The sequence below is a fragment of the Elephas maximus genome, chromosome 9 (assembly GCF_024166365.1).
Source record: "Elephas maximus indicus isolate mEleMax1 chromosome 9, mEleMax1 primary haplotype, whole genome shotgun sequence".
NCBI lineage: Eukaryota > Metazoa > Chordata > Mammalia > Proboscidea > Elephantidae > Elephas > Elephas maximus.
In genome coordinates this window covers 47,853,017-47,866,283 of record NC_064827.1, presented here as the reverse complement: position 1 = coordinate 47,866,283, position 13,267 = coordinate 47,853,017, and the positions used below count along the sequence as shown (strand labels likewise).

At 40.5% G+C, this 13,267-nt stretch overlaps 1 protein-coding gene across 1 annotated transcript; it reads left to right on the top strand.

The window, feature by feature from the left end:
• Nucleotides 1–202: 202 nt before the first annotated feature.
• On the top strand, nt 203–11,968 carry HEMGN (hemogen). Its single transcript, XM_049896955.1, has 4 exons — nt 203–310; nt 2,402–2,495; nt 8,826–9,892; nt 11,662–11,968. Exons 1-4 carry the CDS (start codon nt 232–234, stop codon nt 11,766–11,768), a joined length of 1,347 nt encoding a protein of 448 aa, XP_049752912.1. The 5' UTR covers nt 203–231; the 3' UTR covers nt 11,769–11,968.
• The last annotated feature ends 1,299 nt before the right edge of the window (nt 11,969–13,267 follow it).

Below are 13,267 nucleotides of genomic sequence, written 5' to 3'. Positions count from 1 at the left end.
GAGGAGGACCTAGCACCAGCCATTTTCCCCCTTCTCACACCTGCACAGGGTGATAAAGCAGAATTAGCCTGCAGCTGTGGTCCAACCAGATAAAACATTTAGGCGGGAAGTCAAGTGACAAGTGAACTTGTGTGTGCGTGTGTTTAAGTGTTAGTTACTTTTGATATTTTAAAAAAGCTCCTAAGCTGCTTGTGGAAGTCAGACTAAATAGCAGGAAGGTACTGCGGCAAGATGGATTTAGGAACAGACCAATCTCATGTGAAACTCCATGGGACACCTGCTCCTCATCAACAAGAGAACCATGCTCCAGGTAATGAAAGAGACCTTCAGAGGCAGTGGCTGTTGGGAGGAATTGGGGTTGTGATTACTTGCCTATGCTTTATGGATCTGGCAAAAAAAAAAAAAAAAAAAGGCATCACTGAGTAGGTTCATATAAGTTTAGGTGGGAAAAACTGAGACTGTGTAACTTCCTGAGGAGCCTTCTAGCACTAAGATTCTAATAAGACAGAAAACACAAGGTAGTATAATAAATAAATTATTAGTAAGAAAATTATTAAAACAAAAGATAGGGAAAATATACAATACTGTATGGATGTGGTAAAACAAATATACCCGTATGCTCCTACGGCAGCATAAATTTGGTGTAACTTTTAGAAAAAGCTGTGGCACTGAGTAGCCAGAACTGTAATTGTGTTTATTCTCTTGACTCACGAATCCTGCTCCTTGGGTCTGTCCTAAAGCAGCATTTCTCAAAATGTTTTGCAGAATCCTAGGCCTTGAGATACACTAAGAGAGGGTTCTTAAACTTTTTTTTGTGCCATGCTGATGAAGCCTACAGACCCCCTCTTAGAATAAAAAAATTTAAACATAGGACATTAAATACATAGGATTGGAAAGGAAATCGAGTTATCAAAACATGATTATCAAAATAAAAAAAAAGGAAGCTTGAAATACAGTAATATATGTGTTTGTAGGTGCGTTAAACAACAAGATCCAGTGCTGGGTCTAATAGCTAGCATAATGATATTTATGCTGTGTATAAATGATATTGATGTAAATAAATGATATTTTGAGGTACCTGCAGCAATGGTAATGTGACATGAAAATCAAGTCTGTCATTTCTTTGCGTGACAAAGCCACAGCTACTGCTAAAACTACCACGGTTTGTGGCCTACATTCATAATTGACGGAAATAGTCATTTTAATTAGAGGTTGGTAAAAATAGAGGTGTAATTTTTTCCCATCCAAGTTCACCGTTAAGAACCCCTGTCCTAAGAATAGAAGCCCCCACATGATGCAAATGGTTCAGGTGCCCAGCTGTTCACCGAAAGGTTGGAGGTTTGGGTCCACTCAGAGGAGCCTCAGAAGAAAGGCCTGGCAATCTACTTCTGAAAAATCAGCCATTGAAAACCCTATGGAGCACAGTTCTCCTTGGACACACGTGGGGTCACTGTAAGCCCGCGTCGGCGCAGCGGCCGCTGGTGGACACACGTGGGGTCACTGCGAGCCCGCGTCGGCGCAGCGGCAGCTGGCGGACACACGTGGGGTCACTGTGAGCCCGCGTCAGCGCAGCGGCCCCTGGCGGACACACGTGGGGTCACCGTGAGCCCGCGTCGGCGCAGCGGCAGCTGGTGGTGGTGTCCTAAGAACAAGGCACCGTGGTCGTGCAGCATACTTTGTCCCTTCTGGGAGCCACAGTGCAGGCTCGCATAGTAAAGGCTCAGGAAACTCTCTATCAAAGACCTAATAACTCTCCTCAAACTTGCATGGCAACAGAAGCTTTTTTGATAATAACTTTAATATTTCAAAGAACCTGGAAAAACATAATCCTAAAGAAATAATCCTAAAGAAAGAAAATGCTATCAGCATGAATATGCTTATTATACTTTGGTCTGCAATAGCAAAAAAGAACTGTCAACAACCTGAATGCCCACTACAAGTCAAACGGTTAGGTAAATAACAATACATCAGCTTGATTAAGTATCATGTAATCATTAAAATTATAATTATGAAGACTGTACTGTGGAAAATATTTGATACAATGTTAGGCTAAAGAGATACAAAATTGTAATATGCTATATTACAACTTGTTTAATATTGTGTAATACAGGGATTGGATGGAAATGAATAAAATGACAGCAGGCTACCATGCTAAGGATGGCAGAGCATGAGTGATTTTTTTCTTCTATTTATACAATATGTAAAAATCATTTTGAAGAAGGGAATAGGTTGATAACACACTCATGTATAAATACTATCTGAAAAGTGGTCCTCAAAAAGCTAGAGGAGAAAAATCTTAGACACCCAGCATAGAGATTTTATCACCTTTCCATAGGACTCTTTGACTGATAAATGCCATAATTCATCACTTTTTCCTATAACTTTCATTTTGGTTCTACAGAAGTCATTGGAACTTGGAGTTTGCGAAACCGGGAGCAACTCAGAAAAAGAAAAGTTGCAGCAGAAGAAAAACAAACTTCCCAGTGGCTATTTGGGTACGGTATCAGCGCAAGGGAAGGAACTAGTATTTATCGAGTATATGTTACATGTCAAGTAGTGCTCAGCACTTTCACAGACTATATTTTATATTTCCAACAATCCTGTGAGTCAGGCATTATAATCTCTATTTTAAGGCTCAAGACGGTGCAGTTGTTAAGTGCTCGGCTGCTAACCAAAGGGTCAGTGGTTAGAACCCACCAGGTGCTCCGTGGGAGAAAGATGTGGCAGTCTTTTTCCATAAAGGTTTACAGCCTTGGAAGCCCTATGGGGCGGTTCTACTCTGTCCTGTAGGGTCGATATGAGTCGGAACCAACTCAACGACAACAGGTTTGGTTTTTTGGAATCTCTGTTTTACTAAAAAGGAAAAGTAAGTCTCTGATGAGTTAAATCTCATGCCTGAGTTCACATAGCTAGTAAAATGGTGGGAACAGAATTTTATCCCTGGTCTCTTTTAATTAGAGCATCAAGCAATCCAGTTATATTGTTGAGAGGCCTGGGGTTCAGCTACTGTGATCACAGAAACATGTAAGCATCGTGTTGTTGGGAGTGGGGAACATCACTGAGGAAGCCTCTGAGAGTGTTCTCTAAGCTTCCTATTAGTCAAATCTTTATTGTACAGGTGTGATTAACTCTCCATGGAGTGAGTGAGTGACAGAAGAGTCTGGGGAGTCTTGAACCTCCAGTCAAAGTCACCTCTATGTAATCTCGGTGACAGAGTACAGAACGTGATCGTAAGTGAGGCAGCATCTATTTACATCCATTTAGAGTATGACTGTGAAAACAAGGGCTAGCCTGAAGATAGAAAAGGGAGCCCAAAGAGCCCGAAGTACAACACCCATCTAAGCCAGTGTGTCTCAACCTCTACACTGTGCTGTGGTCAGTGTAATTCTTTGTTGTGGGGGGCTGTCCTGTGCATCTCCGTTTAACAATCTCTGGCCTCTACCCTCTAGATGCCAGTAGCACCAGGGCCTTCAGCTGTGACAATTAAAAACATGTCCAGACGTTGCCAAATGCCCCCTAGTGGGCAAAATCACCCCCAGTTGAGAACCACTGATCTAACTAAGCCCTCTTCTCAAGAGAGGACTCTGCTCCCCCACGGCTTGAATACTGTCTGTAATGCTATTACACAGTGCTCTGCTGTAACACACGTTTCTACAGTGCCAATCAGCTCACGTAAACCCACTGCGGTTGAGCTGATTCCGAATCAAAGCGACCCTATGGAACAGAGTAGAACTTCCTCCTAGGGTTTCCAAGGCTGTAATCTTTAAAGAAGCAGACTGCCACATCTTTTTCCCACAGAATGGCTGATGGGTTCAAACTCCTAACCTGTCAGTGAGCAGCTGAGCACTTAACCACTGCGCCACCAGGGCTCCTTGGGGATATAATTAAAACCACCAAACCCACTGCCGGTGAGCTGACCTGTAGGACAGAGTAGAACTGCTCCACAGGGCTTCCAAGGCTTTAATCTTTAGGGAAGCAGGCTGCCACATCTTTCTCCTGCTGAGCAGCTGATAGGTTTGAACCTCTGACCTTTTGGTTTGCAGCTGAGTGCTTAACCACTGCAGCACCCAGAGCTCATTTAGCTCACATAGGATTGGTAAATAGGAGAATGATGTCCGTATAATGTGGCAGAGGCACTGGTTCGTGATTTTTCAAGGGGAGCCAGAATAGTGGAATAGAATTAAAATCTTCAACAGGAAAAGCCGTCAGCTTGGCTTGCAATGTATAAGCAAGATCCTTTTCAGCAGTATTTTATGAAAATTGAAAACGAGTGCCTGCATTCACAGCTCCCTCCCCAGATAAGCTCACCACCACCACCTCCCACCTCGCACAGCTGTCCGCAGGTGGCAGGCTGCACTTCCTCCTATGCCCAGCTTAACGGCTGCACCGCTGGCTCAGAGCGCCCCTCTTATTTGCATGGTCTCAGCGTCTGCAAGCTGCATTTACGCTGTTGCTTCTGTGTATTTTTTCTATCTCCTGAGGCAGCCTCCAGTCATACTTACCTGCCTGTCTGTACTATTCAAATGATCTCTGCCAGTATTAAATAGCTGCATAGATTTTGAGTCCTTTGCCTCAACCCTATTCCCCCCACCCCCCATAACCACTGTTACTTTTAGTGCATGGTTCTGCAGAAAGTGAGTTTTTTTTTGAATTGAACATATGTTGTAACAGAGAATCCTGTACTCGGGTCCTTGGCTCCCCATACTTGCCTACAGAGAAAGAGTGCTTTCATTTGCTAGCTCAAGCATTCTCTTCTGAGTGACTCTGTATTTCTCCCTGTTATACATTGGGCTTTTGGTTTACCTATCAGTCTCTTTGAGCCTCGTTGATGTGCTTGGTCCCTGGGGACTGGAGCTAGCTAGGCTCAGTGTGCTGACAGAATTGGGGTTCTGAGCTTGCTGGGCTGAGGGGACAACACTGAGACATTTATCAAGGTAGATGACGCCTTGGTGGACCTCTTGGCACCTGGCTGGTCTTGCTTTGGCAACATATCTCTATACTACTGAGGGCTGTATCCTCTTTTCTCACTACTAGGTACTGCACACAGTGAAAGCTTAGTTCCGGAGAAACAGCACAGTGCAACTGTTAAGAGTCTGGCTGCTAAAGCCAGAGTGACTAGATTCAAAGCCTGGCTCCCCAGCTTCCTAGCCAATTGACCTTGGGCAAGCTCCTCAACTTCTCTGTGCCTCAGTTTTGTCATCTATAAAATGGAGATAGTAACAGTATCTACTTTATAGGTGGATGTGAAGATTATATGAGATAAAAAAAAAAAAGTTTTTTTTTTTTTTTTTTTGATAGCAATAAGTAAATAACTTAAAACCGTTCATGGCACATAGGGAACACTGTGTTTCCTACTTTAATTTTAGAGAACTAATTTGTATTTGAGGCTCTGGTGACTCAGTGGTTAAGAGCTTGGTTGCTAACCAAAGGGTCGGCAGTTCAAATCCACCAGCGGCTCCTTGGAAACCCTATGGGGCAGTTCTACTTTGACCTATAGGGTTGCTATGAGTTGGAATAGACTAGATGGCAACAAGTTTGGGTTTTTTGGTTATATTTATATCTGGATAATTTTCTCATCTAATTTATTAAATGTAATTCTTACAAAAACCATGTGAGGTTGGGCAGATATTCCCCCCATTTTACAGATGAGGAAACTAAGGCTTAAGTGACCTGCCCAAAATCGCATTGTTGATAGGTGTTAGAGGACGGACTAAAGTCTAGGCCACACGGATATTTTTATATTTCTCAAAAACTACCAGGGAAGGCACGTACATTATATTACTCAGATTCTGTTATATAGAGATCTATATAAAAAATTCTTTAGGATTTAATATCTAGGGAAAAAAAAAGTGTTTCCTGAAGAATTCAGATATACCTTTTTTTTAAAATCTGACCATAAGAACTTTATTACAATTCATCTTGTTACCATGGTTGCTTGGAGTTATAGTTCAAAATGGTAAGGTGCCATAACGATCTTTAGATTCCCCCTTCTTCTATATGATTTTTAATATTTATTTTTGACTGTCCTAATATATATGTATACAAACATACACACAGTTTTTTGATATTGACCACAAACTGAGTTTGGTGATGTAATCATTCTTAAAATTTTTAAACATACACTAAAGTGATGTTGTTCTCTGCCGTTGAGTCAGTTTTGACTCGTAGCAACCCTATGTACAATAGAACAAAACGCTGCCCAGTCCTGCACCATCCTCAGAATCGTTGCTATGTTTGAGCCCATCGTTGCAGGCACTGTGTCAATCCATCTCTTTGAGGGTCTTCCTCTTTTTCCTTGACCAAGCACGATGTCCTTCTCCAGGGACTGGTCCCTCCTGATAACATGTCCAAAGTATGTGAGACGAAGCCTCACCACCCTTGCTTCCAAGAAGCACTCCAGTTGTACTTCTACCAAGACAGATTTGTTTGTTCTTCTGGCAGTCCATGGTACATTCAATATTCTTCACCAAAACCATTCAAAGGCATCAGTTCTTCTTCGGTCTTCCTTATTCACTGCCCAGCTTTCAAATGCATATGAGGCAACTGAAAATACCATGGCTTAGATCAGGCGCACCTTAGTCCTCAAATGACATCTTTGCTTTTGAACACCTTAAAGAGGTCTTTTACAGCAGATTTGCCCAATGCAATACGTCGTTCGATTTCTTGACTACTGCTTCCATAGGTGTTGATTACACAAAAGTAGAGCAAGGTATACATTTTTTTTAATGTGTAAGAATCTATGAATACTACAAGGACTTCAAAAAACAATGGTTTTATTTCCAAAGAACATCTAGTTTACTAAAAGAAATAAGGGTTCTCCTGTACTAATACAGTAGGAGGCAGCCTATGTTCCTCCCCTTAAGCAGGATCCCCATAATAAAGCCTACAGGAGTGCTGGGCAGGAAGAGCATTGCAGCCGGTGGTCCGTTAGAGAAGGCTCCATGGAGCAGGTAGCATGGAGCAGAATTTCAACATGTTTAGAAAAAAGATGACATGCTTATTTATAGGATCTTTTTTCCCCTTGAGCCCATCTGTATTAGCCATCTGTATTTGGTTATATTTGTAGTGTCTAACAGTTTGTCACTGGCTGCAATTTCCAGGCATATCCTTTCATCTTCTAGATCTTCAATCTAGCTGCTAATTAGGAGTAATGTGATGTGGTTGTTCATGCCTTTCTACAGGCCTCTTAACCTTAAGAAATGTGTTTGCAGCTTTTGACACAGCTTACAGTACAGTTATGTGATGCGTACTACAGTTAATTAGTGGAACCCTGGTGGCGCACTGGTTAAGAGCTTGGCTGCTAACCAAAAAGGCTGGCAGTTCAGATCCACCAGCCACCCCTTGGAAACCCTATGGGGCAGTTCTACTCTGTCCTATAGGGTCACTATGAGTCTGAATTGATTAGATGGCACATAACTACAACAACATAGCTAATTAGCATTCTTTACATGAGACACTGTAAATGATAAGCAAGCTACATATATCATCCACCTGCAGGCTGCACAGACAGGAGTCATGCCTGGGTGGATCTGCAGCTTTGTGGATCTAGAAACTCAATCGTATCAGTTTACCCAGGTGGTAATGGGCTAACACACATGCTAAATCCAAAGACACTCGTGTATAAACCAGAATGCTAGTTTTTTAAAATATTTATTGTGCTTTAAGTGAAAGTTTACAAACCAAGTCAGTCTCGCATACAAAAACTTATATACACCTTGCTATATACTCCTAGTTGCTCTCCCTCTAATAAGACAGCACACTCCTTCCCTCCACTCTCTATTTTCATGTCCATTCAGCCAGGTTCTGACCCCCTCTGTCCTCTCATCTCTTCTGCAGACAGGGAGTGCCCACATAGTCTCATGTGTCTACTTGAGCCAAGAAGCCCACTCTTTACCAGTATCATTTTCTAGCCCATAGTCCAGTCCAATCCCTGTCTGAAGAGTTGGCTTTGGGAATGGTTCCTCTCTTGGGCTAACAGAAGGTCTGAGGACCATCACTTCTGGGGTCCTTCTAGTCTCAGTTGGACCATGAAGTCTGGTCTTTTTACAATAACTTGGGGTCTGCATCCCACTGCTCTCCTGCTCCCTCAGGGGTTCTCTGTTGTGTTCCCTGTCAGGGCAGTTATCGGTTGTAGCCGGCCACCATCTAGTTCTTCTGGTCTCAGGCTGATGTAGTCTCTGGTTTATGTGGCCCTTTCTGTCTCTTGGGCTCATCTTTACCATATGTCTTTGCTGTTCTTCATTCTCCTTTGCTCCAGGTGGATTGAGACCAACTGATGCATCTTAGATGGCCACTTGCCAGCATTTAAGACCCCAGACGCCACTCTCCAAAGTAGGATCAGAATGCTATTTTTTAATATTTTATTTTTATTGTTGAAAATATACATGGCAGAATATGTACCAATTCAACAATTTCTGCATGTACAATTCAGTGACATTCTTCGAGTTATGGCAACCATTCTCACCCTCCTTTTCTGAATTGTTCCTCCATTAACAAACTAAATGTCCCCTAAGCTTCCAACAGAATGCTAATCTATTACACACACACACACACACACACACACACACACACACACACACACACCCCCGCAAGAAGTTTCCTGGTGAGCAAAGCCAAAAAGGCCCGGAGGGACATTTCCTCTCCCGACCATTGAGAACATCTAGCACCGTTCCTTCATTTTACAAACAAGGAGACTGAACTCAAAGAGATTAAGTAACTTGTTCAAGGTCATGCAACAAGGCAGTGGGAAGCCTGGGTCTTTATTACTAAGCATTTGTTTGAATTCTGTAGCCCTGTTGCTGACACTAATTCTGATCTTTCCACAGAGAACAGAAGAAAAGCAAGCGGCAGAAAACAGGAAAAGGAAATGAAAGAAGATGCAGAAAGAGACAACAAACTGCAGTACTGAAGGTGGATCCTGAGCCACAAATAGAAAAGGAAATGACAGAGAAAGCATTGGTACCTACAGAGCGAGAAACTGAGCCTCCTGGGAGTGTAACCAAAGCCTTACCTCCTGGAACCTCCCAAGAAAAAGCAGTGGCTGAGGAATACTTTTCTGAAACATGTCAAGAAAGCATTATACATCAGAAAAATTCTTCTGAGTACCAAGAAACAGGGGCACAAAATCACCCTTCTGAAACACACCAAGATATAGCTGAACCCGAAGACTTCTCTCCTGAAATGTGCCAAGAAATAGCTGTACTTCAAGACCATCCTTCCAAAATGCACCCAGATATGGCTGAACCTGAAGACCTTTCTCCTAAAATGTGCCAAGGAACATTTGTAGTGACAGCCCTTCCTTCTAAAACATCTGAAGATACAGCTGGCCTAGAAGGATGCTCTCCTGAAGTATACCCTAAACCAGATGTGCCTAAAGGCTACCCTCTTGAGACAGACCAAAAAACAACTGAACCCAAGGAATGGAATTCTGAACCAGATCAAGGAACAGCTGAGAACAAAAGCTTCTTTCCTAAAATACAAGATACAGCTGTGCCTGAAGACCTTTCTACAAAAACATACCAAGAAACAACTGAACCTGAATACTCCTCTCATAAAACATATAAAGAAGTGACTGTGCCTAAAGCCCCATCTCCTAAAACCGTCCAAGAAACACCTGGGCCTGAAGAACATTCTCCTGAAATATACCGAGAGAAACCTGGGCCTGAAGAACATTCTCCTGAAATATATCAAGAAACACCTAGATCTGAAGAATATTCACCTAAAATATATGAAGAAACATCTGGTCCTGAAGACCTCTCTACTAAGACATGTGCAAATAAAAATGTGCCTAAAGAATGCTTTCCAGAGCCACACCAAGAAACAGGTGGGCCTGAAGGCCAGGATCCTATAGCACACCAGGAAGATGCCAAGGATTTTTATACTAGTCCTCGAGGTAGGGGCTGTTCATTGGAGACAAGACAGTGACAGTATCACTTAATTGTGTTTCCCATTTATAATCACAGCACCAACAAAGGTAGATTCCCACCAGAGTGCTGATTTCCAACCTTCTTTGACAATCTCAGGTTAGCCTATTATCTCAACATGTACCATGAATGTCACTGGCTAGTTCCAAGTAAAAAAGGTTTTTCATTCAACCAATGTCTGTCTTGGCAACATTTCCAAAAAAATTAAAAGAAAATAATTGAAAATGCAAGCATGTACAGTAGGTACTTACACATACTATCCATTTTGAGAAGCTGTAGTCAGTGAGGGAAAGAAACCCAATATAGGATAAGTTATGTACAAAATATCTTAAAGGACAATTAAGTCTAGATTAACAAAAAGCTTGATGAATAAGGTTTTTTTCTAGAAATTTTAGTTTTCCTGATAAACTAAAGGCAAGTAAATTCATGATAAAAGGCACTGAGGGAGAGACAAAAGCATAAAATATGATCCTTTTGCCAGAAATCATTCTTGTAAGATTTGTCAGGTTTACCACAAACCCCTTCTTTTTCAATATTTGTTGCTGAAAAGCTTTCTCCTTTCTTTCTTTGGCAATCACAGACTTTTGAAAATCATGTGACCTTTCTTTGAGGGTGGTGGATCTTTTCTTGCCTCAGGGACAAAACTGAGACTGTTGTTTCTCTTTGTATGGAATTGTAGGTGGATCAGACAGGGGCTGAATCTATCAGATCAGTTACGCCCAAGGAACTGCTTTCTAAAGAAATCCTGGTGGTAGCTTAGTTCCTTTTTTAACTCTTTTAACAAAGTTTAATGGACATCATCGGAAGTATATTTATTGGGCTAGCATTTGTTAAAAAAAATTTTTTTTTATGTGCCAGACACTGAATTAAACATTCCCTGTGGATTATCTTTGTTCACTATTAACAATCCTATTGGATAAGTAATATTGTACCATTTTATGTATAAGGAAACTGAGGCACTGAAAAGATAAATTTGTCTGATTATTTCCTTTGGCTAAATCCCTAGAAGTGGAATTTCTGGGTCAAAGACTTCTCATTTAAAGATCAGATACATTTAGCCAGACTAGCCTCCAGAAACGTTGTACCAATTCGTACAAACCAAGAGTTGATGAAAGCGCCCTTCCCCCACACCCTTGCCAATACTGTATATTATTACATTTAAAGGAATTTAAGAACCCTTGCCTGTCTGGTAGGTTCTGTCTTTATTTTTAGATAATACCTTATTGTTTTAGTTTTCTCTTTGATTATTAATGCTAGTGGGCATTGTTTTATGATTATTGAAAATCTGGATTTTGCATGTGTGTGAATTGCCTGTTAGAATTTTTGTCACATTTTTATTTTGGGATGTTTGCCTCTTTTAATTGATTAAAAACCTTTTAAAATAGCATAGTTATTAAACTTTTACCTATATATAGGTTGTAAATATTTTTTCCAATTGCTTGTTTTAACTATGCTTATAGTGGTTTTTTCCATATAGAATTTTAATTTTTAGCTAGTCAACCATGTCAACCTTTTCCTTTGTAGTTTCTGGTCTCTGTGGCATGATTAGAAATGTCTTTCTAATCCTAGGATTAGAAAAATATTCTATATTTTAAACATTTATGGTATTATAATCTTTAATCTATCTAAAATTTATTTTGTGCATGGTGTGAGGTAGAGATTTTTTTTCCAAATGAATAGTTGATTGTCCCAATACTATTTATTGAACCTATTTTTTAAATTGTATTTGATATTACAGAAATCAAAGAAAAACCCAAAGCAGAAGAACCGGGAACACCATCAAATTTGAACAGTCCTCAAGAGGATCACCCAGAAAATGACATCTATAGCTATGTTTTATTTTAACAATGCTCAGCCATAATAGTTACCATCCAATGGAATATACATCTCTACAACAGCCATTACAATTTTAACTTAGTCGTTTTTCCATTTATAGACCATGTCTGAAAGAGAGAACTAACATGGTTTTTTTAGGCTCTGTTACATAGACAGTATCTTGCTTGTGTGTGTGTGTTTGTGTGTGTGTGTGTGTGGTGATGAGAAAAGCAAAAAAAAGGGAAGGAGGAGGGCTGAATAATTTCCCTCTCCCTAAATATTAATGGTAGATAATTGATTAATTCTTAACATTTAAAAAATTTCAGAAGTATATAGTTTTCTTGTAAACTTTGTTCAATTATTAATGTAACAATAACATCAAAATTTTATTCAGGTTTTAGTTGGCTCTTTTAGTTAATTTTATTAGCAATTTTTATCATTTTGGTACATCTTCAAAGATAATCTTAGAGGGATGAGTGTAGTTTACTTTTGTATTTGAATTTTGATATTATATTTTAACTTTTTAAATATTCTATTTGTGCAAACTGTATATTAAATAATTATTACATGCTTAACTGTGTGGATGGCATCATGTTAATCACTGGGGGTTAGAAGGCCTATAAGACATAGTCCCTGCTCACCAGGAATTTAGTCTAGTTTCATGGGGGAATAAAATGGAAAATAAATAATTACAAAGGTAAATAGTAAATGCTAGCACGCTTTGAATAATAGAAACAATAAAGGAAATGCTCACTTTTTGCTGGAGTGACCTGAAAAGGGGAGTCTTGAAATGTTGTTTTAGTCATCTAGTGCTGCTATAACAGAAATACCACAAGTGGATGGCTTTAACAAACAGAAATTTATTTTCTCACAGTCTAGTAGGCTAGAAGTCCAAATTCAGGGCCTCAGCTCTAGGGGAAGGCTTTCTCTCTCTCTGTCGGCTCTGGAGGAAGGTTCTTGTCATTAATCTTCCACTGTACTAGGAGCTTCTCCATGCAGGAACCCCGGGTCCAAAGGATACGCTCTGCTCCTGGCGCTACTTTCTTGGTAGTATGAGGTCCCCCTGTCTCTCTGCTCCCCACTTTCCTCTACATCCCAAAAGAGATTGCCTCAAGACACAATCCAATCTTGTAGATTGAATCCTACCTCACTAACACAACTGCTACCTACCCTACCTCATTAACATCATAGAGGTAGGATTTACAACACACAGGAAAATCATGTCAGATGACAAAATGGTGCACCACAAAATACTGGGAATCATGGCCTAGCCAAATTGATAACACATATTTTTGGGGGACACAATTCAATCCATGACAAATATGGAGAGGATTAGTATAGGTGAAGATAAGCAACACTACTGTATGTGACACAGAGAAGGGCGAGTTCCAGACATGTCAGGAGAACTGCATGCAAACTACCCTAGTTAGTATAGGTTTCATATGGAATAGTAGACTAGCATGCAAGCAATTTGGTATTTTACTAGACAGATGGTAGAAAATTTTGTGTACCTAACTAAGGAGTAATTA

Bases quoted from the DNA above. Each gene is read 5' to 3' on its own strand.
- HEMGN (XM_049896955.1), top strand. From the start codon at position 232: ATGGATTTAGGAACAGACCAATCTCATGTGAAACTCCATGGGACACCT. The intron at 311-2,401 runs GTAATGAAAGAG...TTGGTTCTACAG, and splicing joins ACAAGAGAACCATGCTCCAG to AAGTCATTGGAACTTGGAGT. The intron at 2,496-8,825 runs GTACGGTATCAG...ATCTTTCCACAG, and splicing joins ACTTCCCAGTGGCTATTTGG to AGAACAGAAGAAAAGCAAGC.